The sequence below is a fragment of the Somniosus microcephalus genome, chromosome 18 (assembly GCF_052327205.1).
Source record: "Somniosus microcephalus isolate GS21.2 chromosome 18, FLI_Smic_1.0, whole genome shotgun sequence".
NCBI lineage: Eukaryota > Metazoa > Chordata > Chondrichthyes > Squaliformes > Somniosidae > Somniosus > Somniosus microcephalus.
Genome location: NC_141004.1, coordinates 33,384,101 through 33,398,203, shown reverse-complemented (window position 1 = coordinate 33,398,203; position 14,103 = coordinate 33,384,101). Strand labels below are relative to the sequence as shown.

The 14,103-nt window shown below is 45.3% G+C and overlaps 1 protein-coding gene across 2 annotated transcripts in view; it reads left to right on the top strand.

Moving 5' to 3' along the window:
• LOC147105205 (copine-8-like) overlaps positions 1-14,103 on the top strand; it is a 776,136-nt gene that overhangs the window by 436,827 nt on the left and 325,206 nt on the right. For both annotated transcript variants that reach the window (XM_086011336.1, XM_086011335.1), the window contains exon 9: positions 7,325-7,429. In XM_086011336.1, coding sequence (XP_085867462.1) covers positions 7,325-7,429 — 105 coding nt within the window. The remainder of the gene's footprint in view (positions 1-7,324; positions 7,430-14,103) is intronic.

Here is a 14,103-nt window from a genome sequence, read left to right as displayed (position 1 = left end):
CTGGAACGCCCTTCTTAGGATTAAAGATGGAGACAAGTGGTTGGTGGTCAGTCAGCAAGGTGAACTTCTGTCCATGCAGATAGTGGTTGAATTTTTTTACTCCCCATACTAGGCTGAGGGCCTCCCTGTCAATCTGGGCGTAGTTGCACTCGGCTGAGGTTAGTGACCGAGACACAAAGGCTACTGGCCTCTCCAACCCATCTGGGAATTTGTGCAACAACACCGCTCCTATACCATAGGGTGATGCATCACATGCCAAACGAATTGGTAGTGCTGGGTTGAAATGGGCCAACACCTCTTTTGATGTGATCAATTCTTTACACTTCTGGAAAGCTCGTCTATGTTCGTCATTCCACTTCCATGGTACCCCTGTTTGCAGTAGGGTGTTCAGTGGGTGTAATACCGTGGACAAATTTGGTAAGAACTTATGGTAGTCGTTTACCAGCCCGAGGAACGACCTCAGTTGTGACACATTTTCCGGTGCTGGAGCCTTGACTACTGCCTCAATCTTTTCAGGGGACTTATGTAACCCCTCTTCATCGATGACGTGGCCACAATACGAGATCTGCTTCTGGAAAAACTCGCACTTGTGGCGATTAGCTCGTAGCCCATATTCCTTTAATCTGGTGAGCACCCTCTCCAAGTTGGCGAGGTGATCACTCTCATTTTCATCCGTGACCAGGATGTCGTCCAAATAACACTGGGTCCCTGGAATCCCTTGCAGGACTTGATCCATCGCCCTTTGCCAAATAGCCGGAGCCGATGCTACCCCGAACACCAGCCGGTTGTATTGATAGAGACCTTTATGAGTGTTGATCGTAAGGTATTGTTTCGAGGCTTCTTCTACCTCCATTTGCAAGTACGCCTGGGCTAGATCAATTTTGGTGAAGCGTTTACCTCCAGATAGCGAGGCAAAAATATCCTCAATTCGTGGAAGCGGATATTGTACCGTGTGAAGGACTGGGTTCACTGTCACCTTAAAATCCCCACAGATGCGGACCTTCTTTGGTTCCCCAGGCGTATTACTCAACGACCTCTTCATTACAGGAAGGATGGGTGTAGCCCACTCGCTCCAGTCTACTTTGGACAGTACTCCTGAACGTTCCAACCCTTCCAGCTCTGCTTCAACAGCTGGTCTGATCGCATAAGGCACTGGCCTGGCCTTAAGAAACTTTGGGCTTGCATTTTCCTCTATTTTAATCATTGCTGTTATGCCTTTTAGTGTTCTGAGTCCCTCCTGGAACACTTCTTTTGCATCAGTTAGCATTTTTGACAGTCGTCCAGGTGTGACGTCGTCATCCTTTTTGGCCTCAACCTTCAGTGCCTGTATGGAATGCCAGTCTAATTGTATCTTCCGGATCCATTCACGTCCTAGCAGTGGTGGTCCTCCATCTGGCAATACATATATGTCCATTTTAGGTATTTCCTGGCCTTTGTATATCACTTTCACCCTTATTTTTCCTTTGGGGTAGACTTTTTGCCCCGTGTACGTCTTCAAGACAATCTCTGTAGCTTTCAAGGGTATGTGTGAAAATAGCCGCTTGTAGTCCCTTTGGTTTATGACTGTTAGGGCTGATCCTGTGTCCAATTCAATTTTCACTTGGACTCCATCTATCTTGAGTGTAACCCAGATAGTCTGGTGATCCTCCATTTTGGTTACCTTATGTAGTTTCAGACAACCCAGCTCCTTGCTTCCGGAGTCTGTGTCACTTTTCTGTTCGTCTGAACTACTGTCCATCACCTTGTGTACCTTTTTGTACTTCTCCTGTGAAGATTTCTTGCTGTTGGTTTTCTTCCCAGACCTGCAGACTCTTGCTATGTGTCCTGCTTTTCCACACTGTCTGCACACTTGGTCCTTGAACCAACAATCCTTCTGGTCGTGTGTTGTTCTGCCGCAGCGATAACACTTCCCTGTTCCATAGGACATTTCATTGGTGCCATATTCTTGCGGTCTCCGTTGTATCTCTGCAGCGCCCCTTGTGGCTGCTTCGTGTGATACTGCCATACTGAAAGCCTTGTCCAGCATAAGACCCTTTTCTGATAGAAGCCGTTTCTGGGTTCCTTCACTTTGCAGCCCACACACAAACTTGTCCCTTAACGTATCTGCTAGTCCCACTCCAAACTGGCAGTGTTTCGATAGCTTGCGCAGTTCCGTTAAGTACTCAGCATTGCTTTTGTCTTTGTGTTGGTTCCTTTTATGGGACTTAAATCGTTCTGCTATCAGCAGCGGTGTGGGGTTTAAGTGGTCCTGTAGGATTTCTACTATGCTTTCGAAATTCTTGTTCACAGGCTTCGCTGGGGTTATTAGGTTTCGCAGTAACCCATAAGTTTTTGCACCCATGGAATTTAACAAAACCAGTGCTTTCCTAGCATCTGGCACTTCATTCGCCCTGCAGTACACCTCAATACGTTCCACATATGTCGCCCAATCTTCGACTTCATTGTCGAACGTAGAGATACTGCCACTCTTCGGCATCCCTGGGTGTGATTTAACTGTCAAAAATGGCGTCTCCCCCGCTTTCCCTTCTCCGCTGGCACAAAATGGCGTCTCCCGCGCTTTCCTTTCTTCCCGCGCTCGCCCTTCTTCTCCGCTGTGGCTTCTAAAAATGGCGCCTCCCGCGCTCTTCCTTCTTCTCCGCGGCTCAATGGCGTCTCCCGCGCTCTCCCTTCTTCTCCCCACGGACACTGTTCAGCCCTTGAGCCCTGGCTGTGCTCTGCGCGTTTTTTTTTTCTGTGCGCCTTTCCCGTTTCCGCCACTCGGTCCTGAACCCGGCTGTTGCTTTACCCTCTCTCCGTTTTGTTTTTCCTTGACGCCGCTCGGTTTTCAACCCCCGGCTGCGCCCTGTGCGCTTCACCCTCTATCTTACCCCGTCGACGCTGCTCGGCTTTTTCTCCGCCGTCGGTCGGCTCCAGCCGCCGCTGTCCGGGAAGGGTCTGTGCTGTACCTGTCGTCAGTCTGTTGCTGATCGTCGTGGCTGGGGAACCAAGCCCGGCTCTCCACAGCCTCCCCTGCGATGTTCACTCTCTGTCGGACGACTGGGCGGTTGCTCGTGGTCGACGCCCATGCTTCTGGCCTCGACTTTCTTCCACCGCCCTCCCAGAGCGAATCCTCGAACAGAAATGCAGAGTTGCAGGTAGGTTCGAATCGACACTCGTCGCCACTGTTCGATCCGTGATTCGGAGAGTATGATGTTTTTCAATAACCACTCGGATGCTGTAACTTAACAATCAACAGGTATTTACTGGAGTAGGGTAGCCTCAAGACTGGGGGTACAGAGGCATGCTCAAGGCTTATATACAGGTGTGGTCACTGCCGGTACTACAGTATACAGGAGCTGTAAAAGTAGTTCCCTCTTAAAGGTACATACACTACAAAGGGCATGTCTGGAGTAGATGCAGATGAAGGCTACTGCCTCTCAAAGTGATGCCGCATGTGGCCCCTTTAGCACTCCAGCCGCTTACATAACTGGGGCAGAAAGCAGGCAGGACCATGTAAACACCAGAGCAGTGAATGTGATGAATTCAATTGTAAGATTATCTCATGACCAAGCACAAGAAGGCAGAAGGCCATCTCATTCCCAAGAGGCTCCCACTGATGACCAACAACCAGTTATTTCACTTACTCTAGGCACTGGGGACGAAACTAGATGTAGAACATGGAAAACATCAAGTGGAAGCAGAAGAGTAAAAATATTGACCACCGCAGGAAAATAAATTACTTTAAATTTCTTAGTCCAGAATTATTCTTTCTGCTGATTCAGGTTAAATTGAAAGCAAATCACACAGAATCACAGAAACCCCACAGTGCAGATAGAGGCCATTTCGGCCCATCGAGCCTGCACCGACACATATCCCACCCGATCCCCGTAACCCCTACACCAACACGTAACCCCACGTATTTAATCCCCTAACACTAAGGGTCAATTTATCATAGCCAATCAACCTAACCCGCACATCTTTGTCCACATTCATCTTGAAATACATGATTGGGAAGTTTTGAAAGCAACCTTCATTATTAAGACAACAGTGATCTGACAATTGGCATTGGACTCTGTAACTTCCATTTAGATACTGTATTCTACCCTGAGGTGGAATGAACACTGATACTCTATTGTAGACGCTACTGTACAGTCAAGGAAATAAAGAAAGAACTTGTATTTATGTAGTGCCTTTCGCAACCTCAGGGTGTCTCAAACGTGCTTCACAGCCAATGAAGTATCATTGTTATAATGTAGGGAAACATGCCAGCCAATTTGTGCACAGCAAGGTCCCACAAAAAGCAGTGAGATTAATGACCAGATAGTCTGCTTTAGTGATGTTATTTGAGGGGCAAATATTGGCCAGGACATTGGGAGAACCCCCTGCTCTTCTTCAAATAATGCCACGGGATCTTGTATGCCCACCTTAAATGGCAGACGGGCCTCAGTTTAACGCCTCATCTGATGACACCTCCGACAGTGCAGCACTGAAGTGCCTGTCTGGATTATGTGCTTTAATTATAGAGTGGAGCTTAAACTCCCAACCTTCTGACTCAGAGACAAAAGTGCTACCACAAAGACAAGGCTGAGACAGTCTCTTCTCTGAGATTCTTCCTGTTCTGCTGCACTGTTGGAAAGACTTTCTTCACCAATGGTTTCTCTGTGATATTGGACAATATTAATTTAACTGTTTGTTGATGAAGGTAAACAGTTCCTCTGTTATAATCTGGAAAAATAAGGCAAAATCCACCAAAATAACCATTAATGTCTGATCTGAATGATTGGATGTAACACTGGACAGTACATCTGCCCATGGATCAGAATAGGAAACCTCCACTGGGAGCAAAAGACATGGGTGCCTTCTATTGTCCAGATACTTGTGCTTTCTTTGGAAGCATTTATCATAGAATAGTACAGCACAAAAGGAGGTCATTCAGCCCATCGAGTCTGCGCCGGCTCTTTCGAAGAGCAATCCAGTTGGTCCCACTCCCCCCGCTCTTTCCCCATAACCCTGGAATTTTTTTGTTATTTACGCTATCTAAATTCTACATGATTTTGCACACCTCTATCAAATCTCTTCTTGGCCTTCCCTGCTCTAAGGAGAACAACTCCAGCTTCTCAAGTTTATGACCAAGAGTGCAATCAAAATGACTTCCTCCTATATTTTGATACTTCCTCCTCCTCATATTTTGATACCATTATGAACTTTGTTAAGCAAGTTTCAAGTGGTCAAGCACTTGTATAGTAGCAATTTTACATTGCTTTGTATGTGAAAAATATATGTAATATTTAAAAATAAAGAATTCATTGTTTTTAAAAAAAATGTTCTAACACTAGTGAATTAACTTGGGTTTGTGGGGGGAAGAGTTGTATATTGGTGTTGCCTTGGCCCAAAACTAATTCAACAGGCCATGATTAAACCAGCCAGCTTGTGTAAAAAGGAAGAACAGCTGTGTGGGTTTGTAGCTCACATGCAAGAGTGTGGAGTAGAGGGTCTATTTTGGTACCATTATACACAAATATTTTCGTATGTGCATGATCTCTGAACTTTATGTTCTGGAAAACATTTTGTTACAATCATACAGTACAGAAGGTGACCATTCTGCCCATCATGCCTGTGCCGGCTCTTTGAAAGAGCTATCCAATTAGTTCCACTAATACCCTTTTGAAAGTTACCATTGAATCTGCTTCCACCTCCCTTTCAGACAATGCAATCCAGGTCATAACAACTTGCTGTGCAAAAAAAAAAATTCTCCTCAACTCCCCCCCAGAGGCTTTTATGTAGACAAACTCGTTTTTTCAAGATGTCTTTAAATTACAATAATAATCAATATAGAAAATTAGAATCCTCAAGATTTGAAAAAAATTTCAGCAACAGTGGCCAGAATCAGTATGAAGATGTCTCCAATGTCATCAAGTTAATGTGAGAGGATCAATCTAGATACTGCGATTAGTGCATCAATATGAAAATAGATTCCTTTTGGGAAACTGCCAGACTGATTTTCAGGAAGTGTTTCTTTCTTAAAGTTGTGGTATGGAAATAAGAAACTCATCTACCCTGGAATGTACAACAATAATTCCAGAATAGAGCATGCAGGGTCTTTATAGTTAGCCAATCTTCCTTTCAGCTAAAAATGGATCTGGAAGCATAGAATCATAGCATGGTCACAGCACAGAAGGAGGCCATTCAGCCCGTCAAGCCTGTCCCGGCTCTCTGCAAGAGCACTTCAGCTAGTCTCACTCCCCCGCCTTTTCCCCACAGCCCTGCAATTTTTTTTCCTTCAGGAACTTACCTAATTTCCTTTTGAAAGCCACGATTAAGTCTGCCTCCTCCACCCTTTCAGGCAGTGCATTCCAGATCCTAACCACTCGCTCAGTAAAAGAGTTTTCCCTCATGTCGCCTTTGGTTCTTCTGCCAATCACCTTAAATCTGTGTCCTCTGGTTCTCGATCCTTCTGCCAATGGGAACAGTTTCTCTCGATGTACTCTGTCAAGACCCCACATGATTTTGAACACCTCTATCAAATCTCCTCTCAACCTTCTCTGCTCTAAGGAGAACAACCCCAGCTTCTCCAGTCTATCCACATAACTGAAGTCCCTCATGCCTGGAACTATTCTTGTAAAGTTTTTCTGCGCCCTCTCTGAGACCTTCACATCCTCCCTAAAGTGCGGTGCCCAGAATTGGACACAATACTCCAGTTGACTTAGACTGTTGGGCAGAACCCTGGGAGAACTCTTCTTTGATGAGTGCTGTGCGATCTTTAACACCCACCTGAACCATGCGAACTGGCAAATAGAATCTCTACCTTTTTCATATGGCACTTCTGACTGTGCAGCACCCCCCTCAGTACTGCACTGGTAAAAAGATAAGAATGGCCCTGAAGTCTGTGGCCATGTTACACAAGCAGATTGTTAGCATGACTGAGTCCTGGCTTAAAAGTCAGAGCTTCTGTTGATAAGAATATGGAAATATAGAGATGCCATTCAACAAATTGTGAACTGGAAATCTTGATTTGAACATTTCTTTCAAACAATGGTAAGACAAGCCAACCCCACTCTCTGTAACCTATATCGGTGGTGCAACTTTAATGCAAGATGAAGCCTGATCTTTCATTAGGATGAAAATAGGTGATTACATTTAAACTATGTCTTATAATCCAGGAAAATACTTTTTTCCTGAACATATACTGTAAGGCTTTCCTGCTCCTGTAACCACAATCTTGGCAACCTTGCAAAGCTCTGGAGAAGAAATCTTCATAATTGCTGCTGTTGCTCTTCAGTATCCTGAACATATATATATATAGATAACAATTTAGAATTCATAATTTATTTATTTCTGCTTTCAGCTTCACAATTTGCCATAAAACAGAAGTGGTGAAAAATACCCTGAATCCTGTGTGGCAGCAGTTCTGCATTCCAGTGCGAGCCCTCTGCAATGGTGACTATGATAGGTAAGTTCATAGAATTGTGGCTTCTGAGTGTTGGTACATACAAGCAGTGCATAAGAAAGTGAATAACTGGTCACGATTAGTTCGATGGATATGTATCTTTATAGTGCAAGTGGTCATAATTGAAAATGAAGGAAATGAGTTAAGATGATGCTATCACTGATTTAATTATTGTTTAAATAAGTAGTCCTATTCTACACATTGTACATAGTTGGCTACAAGTCAGCAATCCCCGCCGCCTGCCCCCCCCCCCCCCACCCACCCCCAGGTCAGATTTATTGACGTTACCTCAACCCTGAGTGGTACTACTTTGAAACACGCAGTTATTCGGTACAATAGGTAGAAGTGGAGTAATGATCTACCATTTTTCCTTTGACCATTTTCCATTTCTTTGCTTTGCTGTTGAGGGGCTCAAGGCAGACAGTGACAAACAATCAGCTGCTGAGACTGAATTAGGTGATTTCACAAGTGATGTGGGAAAAAGCGACATAGAATTTCTGCAGATGCAAATTCCAGTTCATTGACCACATGACTTTTTTATATTTTACTATTTTTATGCTAAACAATTAACTGAAATATATTTTGTATCATTTACTATATTACATGGGTCTCATCTTTCTCCAGCAGCGGATTAAAATTCCGATGGCAATATGAGACAATTTCCACTTTTCAATCTTTTCCATTTTTGGTATTTCACTGTGTATTGCTATTGGCGGAAGAATCCTGACAATGAAATTGCATTCTGCGGCTTGAAATTGTTCACTTAGCCTGAATCATTACAAACAGATTGTGTTCATTATTTTAACAGACGTCCACGGCACTGCAGGTGGCTCAGCTGCACGGGGGGGAGGAAGAAGAGTGGGAAAGCAATAGTGGTAGGGGATTCGATAGTTAGGGGAGCAGACAGGCGTTTCTGCGGCCGCAGACGTGACTCCAGGATGGTATGTTGCCTCCCTGGTGCCAGGGTCAAGGATGTCACTGAGCGGCTGCAGGACACTCTGAGGGGGGAGGGTGAACAGCCAGAGGTCGTGGTCCATATCTGTATCAACGATATAGGTAGAAAGAGGGATGAGGTCCTGCAGGCAGATTTCAGTGAGCTAGGAAAGAGATTAAAAAGCAGGACCTCAAAGGTAGTAATCTCCGGATTACTCCCGGTGGCACGTGCTAGTGAGTATAGAAATAGGATAGCGCAGATGAATGTGTGGCTGGAGGGATGGTGCAGGAGGGAGGGCTTTAGATTCCTGGGACATTGGGACTGGTTCTGGGGCAGGTGGGGCCTGTACAGGCCGAACGGGTTCACCTCAACAGGGCCGGAACCAATATTCTCACGGGGAGGTTTGCTAGTGCTGTTGGGGAGGGTTTAAACTAATTTGGCTGGGGAATGGCACCAGGATGTAACATTAGAAAGGAGAAATAAAGTGCTGAAAGGATTGGGAGAGGAAGAGAGCACTAAAGTAAGAAATAGTAAGGTATTAGATGGGGTCAAACTAAGCGAGAATACAGGATGGCCTAAGATGGGTTTACAGTGTATGTATGTGAACACACGGAGTGTAGTAAACAAGGTAAGTGAGCTGCAGGCACAAATAGCCACATGGGAATATGATGTTGTGGCAGTAACTGAGGCCTGGCTCAAAAAAGGGCAGGATTGAGTACTAAATATTCCTGGTTATAAAGTGTGCAGGAAAGATAGGGAAGGAAAGATAGAAGGTGGGGTGGCAGTATTGGTCAAGGAGAATGTTACAGTGCTGGAGAGGGAGGATGTTCTGGAGGGGTCAAGGACAGAATCTATATGGCTATAGTTAAGAAATAATAGAGGTGCCATTACACTGCTAGGTATATTCTATAGACCACCAAATAGTGGGAAAGATATGGAGGAGCAAATTTGCAGAGAAATTACAGAGAGGTGCAAGAACTATAGAGTAGTGATAATGGGGGACTTCAACTATCCTAATATAGACTGGGATCGTAATAGTGTTACAGGCAGAGAAGAGGAAGAATTTCTGAAGTGTGTTCAGGAGAACTTTCTTGATCAGTATGTTTCCGGCCTGGCGAGGGAGGAGGCATTGCTGGATTTGGTTCTGGGGAATGAGGTAGGTCAAGTGGAGCAAGTGTCAGTAGGTGAACATTTAGGGAACAGTGGTCATAGTATCATAAGGTTTAGATTAGCTGTGGAAAAGGACAGGGAGCAATCTAGAGTAAAAATGTTTAACTGGGGGAAAGCCAATTTCAATGAGATGAGAATGGATCTGGCCCGGGTAAACCGGAATCAAAGATTGGCGGGCAAAACTGTAATGGAACAATGGGCTGCCTTTAAAGAGGAAATAGTTCAGGTACAGTTGAGGTATATTCCCACTAGGGGGAAAGGCAGGGCAACTAAAGTCAGGACTCCCTGGATGACAAAAGAGATAGAGAATATGATGAAGCAGAAAAAGAGCATGTCTGACAGATGTCAGGTTGCAAATATATCTGAGAATTGGGCTATATATAGAAAGGTCAGAGGAGAAGTGAAAAAGAAAATAAGAGGGGTGTGATAATAATGATAACTTCCGAGAAGTTATGTGTCACTTCCTGTGAACTGTGAACTTTGTATATACATCACTTCCTGTCACACGTCACTTCCTGTTGGACTGGTATAAATACTGAACTGCTCAGTATTGTAAAGGGGCTTCTACCAGAGGCATGGTGAAGACCTCTCTTGTATATAGTGTGATTATAAGTTGCTTAAAGCTTACTTTAAAGTTACTTGATGTGTGAGACTCTTTTTCTTACATCAATTTAAGCAACTTAGTATTTACACTCACAAATACTAGACATTCGGACAAACTCGGAGTTAAGGATCCAGGGAACCACCCATCATGGAAAACATCCTTAAACCTACTCGTCTGGACTTGGACCCAAACACACCAGCAGCTGGCAGGGTATGGAAGCATTGGTACCGTACTTTTGAGAATTTTCTTGATGAATGTAAAGCGAATGCTCCTACTAAACTGAGGATACTTATCAACTATGTGACCCCAACAGTGTTTGAATATGTTGATGAATGGGATAATTACAATGAGGCGATTCGGGCACTTAAAAAACTGTATGCCAAGACTCCAAATGAGGTCTATGCTAGACATCTACTGGCCACAGCCGACAAGGGCCAGGGGAATCGATTAACAAATTCCTTCAAGAACTCCGCAGGCTCAGCGTAGACTGTAACTTTCAGGTAGCCTCGGCTGAGCTGCACCGTGAAGAAATGATTCGTGATGCTTTCATCTGCGGGATTGCCTCTCCATTTATACGCCAGCGTCTACTAGAATGTAAAACACTTGAGCTACAAAAGGCTTTTGACCTGGCTTGTTCTCTGGATTTGGCAAAGAAAAATGCAGACCTCTATCAGCTGCCCAGATCTCGATCTGCTGCTGTAACTGCAACCAGACGATTCAAGTGGCCTCAGGTGAACCCTATCATGGAGGAATTTAATCCTGATGAAGAAGAGGAGGATGACCCCACTTTAGCAGCCTCTTGGCAATCTAGGAAGGAATGCTTCTTTTGTGGAGATTCTTTTCACCCGAGGAAATTCTGCCCTGCTCGCAATGCGATCTGCAGTCATTGCGATAAAAAGGGACACTTTGCAAAAGTTTGCCAATCAAGAGCCTCTACGAGGGCCTATCCAGCTAAGGCCTACCGAACTGCCCCAATTAGGGCCTATCAAGATGCTCCGGCTAGGACCTATCAAGCTTCCTCTCGAGCTCTCTCCCGAAGAAGCACACCTAGAGTTTCAGCCACTCTCTGTGCAACCACACCAATTACAGCTGCTTGCCCACAGAACCTGTTTCATGCAGCTACAAAAGTTTCAATTAACGGGCATACCTTAGATGCCTTAATTGACTCAGGAAGTACTGATAGTTTCATTAAAGAACAGATTGTTGCGAAATTGAAACTACATGTCTTCCCATCGGACCAGGCAATTGCGATGGCTCAGTCATCACTTAATACCAGAATCTCCGGCTTTTGTGTTGTTGATATGACACTTAATGGTCGCATGTATCCCTCCACCCGACTTTCGGTGCTCAAGGACTTATGTAGTGATCTCCTCTTAGGGCTGGATTTCCAAAAACAGCATAAGAAACTCACCATTGAGTTCGGCGGATCCAAACCTGGTCTTACTATTTCTAATAGTTTTGTGCATTATCAGCAGCTTCACTTGATGAACCCTCATTATTTGCCAGTATTCCGCCTCGATGCAAACCAATAATAACGAAATCGCGGCGCTTTAATCAGGAAGACCAATCTTTTATTGAGGCTGAAATCTCTCGACTTCTAGCAGAGGATATCATCGAACCATGTTCGTCACCCTGGCGGGCTCAAGTCGTCATTGTCAAGAACCCTCTAAAACCTCACAAACAACGACTATGCATTGATTATTCGCAAACCATCAATCAATATACCGACTTGGACGCCTACCCATTGCCACGCATTGATGATATGGTTAATAAACTGGCCGAATACAAAGTGTTCTCAACTTACGATTTAAAAAGTGCCTATCATCAGGTACCCTTGAAGGTCTCAGATAAGCAGTACACGGCCTTTGAGGCTAATGGACAGCTGTACCAATTTCGTCGCCTCCCATTCGGGGTTACTAATGGAGTGGCTGTCTTCCAACGGGCAATGGATGGCCTGGTTAAACAGGAAAACCTAAGGGACACTTTTCCCTATCTTGATAACATTACTATTGCAGGTCACGATCAACAGGAACACGACGCCAACCTCCAAAAATTTCGGGATGCCCTCCATCACCGTAACTTAACCTTGAATGAATCTAAATCTGTTGAGTCGCAACCGACCATCAACATCCTTGGCTACTGCGTAGGCAATGGTATCATTAAGCCAGACCCAGAAAGACTTCGCCCGCTCCAAGAGCTCCCGTCACCTAAGAATCCGGCTTCTTTACGTCGGGCTCTCGGTCTGTTTGCATACTACGCTAAATGGATTCCTCATTTTTCAGACAAAATCCAACCCTTGCTGCATGCTAGATCATTTCCATTGGAAACAGCAGCTGTTGCAGCCTTTAACCTTCTCAAAAAACAGTTGGAGAAAGCGGCTCTTCACTCCATCGATGAGAATCTCCCTTTCATAGTCGAATGTGATGCCTCGGAGGTGGCGATCTCGGCTACTCTAAATCAGGAAGGTCGTCCTGTAGCATTTATGTCCAGGACCTTACAAGGTGCCGAGCTACATTATCCTCTGGTTGAGAAGGAAGCCACAGCCATCATAGAGGCAGTACGGAAGTGGAACCATTTTCTAGCTCGCCAGCACTTTACATTAATCACGGACCAGCGATCAGTCGCCTTCATGCTCGATAATCGAAAACGAACTAAAATTAAGAATAATAAAATACAACTTTGGAGGATGGAACTGGCCTCTTTTGGTTATACCATTCACTATCGACCTGGCAAGGAGAATGTGGCCCCGGACACCCTCACACGGGCATTCTGCTCCGCTATGTCGTCCTCTACTCTCATAGATGTCCATAATGGATTGTGTCATCCTGGCGTTACACGCATGCTACATTTCGTACGATCACGGAATCTCCCTTTTTCTACTGGAGATGTAAAGAAAATATGCTCAGAATGCCGGCTTTGTGCGGAATTAAAACCTCAGTTCTTCCGCCCCTCAGATGGTATGCTCATACACGCAACCCAACCGATGCAACGACTTAGCATCGATTTTAAGGGCCCAGTGCCCTCTTCCACTCGGAACACATATTTGCTCACCATGATTGATGAATATTCACGTTTTCCGTTTGCCTTCCCCTGCTCCAATATGCTGGCGTCCACAGTAATCTGCTGCCTTGAGCAGGTATTTTTTCTCTGTGGCATGCCGGCTTATATTCACTCAGATCGGGGTCCATCCTTTATGTCAAAGGAACTCAAGGACTACCTCTCGGAACGGGGAGTTGCTACAAGCAAAACACCATACCATCCCATCGGAAATGGGCAGGTAGAGAGGTATAACGGTATCATCTGGAATTCCGTACGTCTTGCTTTAAGATCTCGGGGCCTACCAGACCAGCAATGGGAAGCAGTGCTTCCGGATGCATTGCACTCTATACAGTCCCTTCTTTCTACAGCCACAAATACTACACCTCATGAGCGGTTCTTTGGATTCCAGCATCGCTCATCTCATGGGACATCACTCCCGTCATGGCTAACTACTCCTGGACCTGTTCTACTCCGAAGATACATTCGGACGTCTAAAAATGACCCTCTCGTAGACGAGGTCGAACTAACCGATGCCAACCCCACCTATGCAAACATACGATATCCCGACGGCCGAGAATCTACCGTATCATTACGGGATCTGGCTCCCTGCCCACCAGGACCTAGTGGGACATCGGGTGATGGTATTTTACCAGGAAACTCTTGGAACCTATCGGGTACCCCTCTCCAGGATCCTGATCGGACACCAACTAGCTTGGTGCCGGTAGAACCCCGTACTCAAAGTTGCGACCCTCCCAGTACCGCGCACGAAAGTACTGATCCGCCACAGACCAGCTCTGCACCTCCCTCTGAACAGAGGCAGACCGACTTTGAACCTATTGGGGCTCGTACACGAAGCCATGATCTCCCCGACCCTTCACAGGGTAATCCAGGCCATACAGACTCTGACCAATGGCCAACCGCATGTAAGCG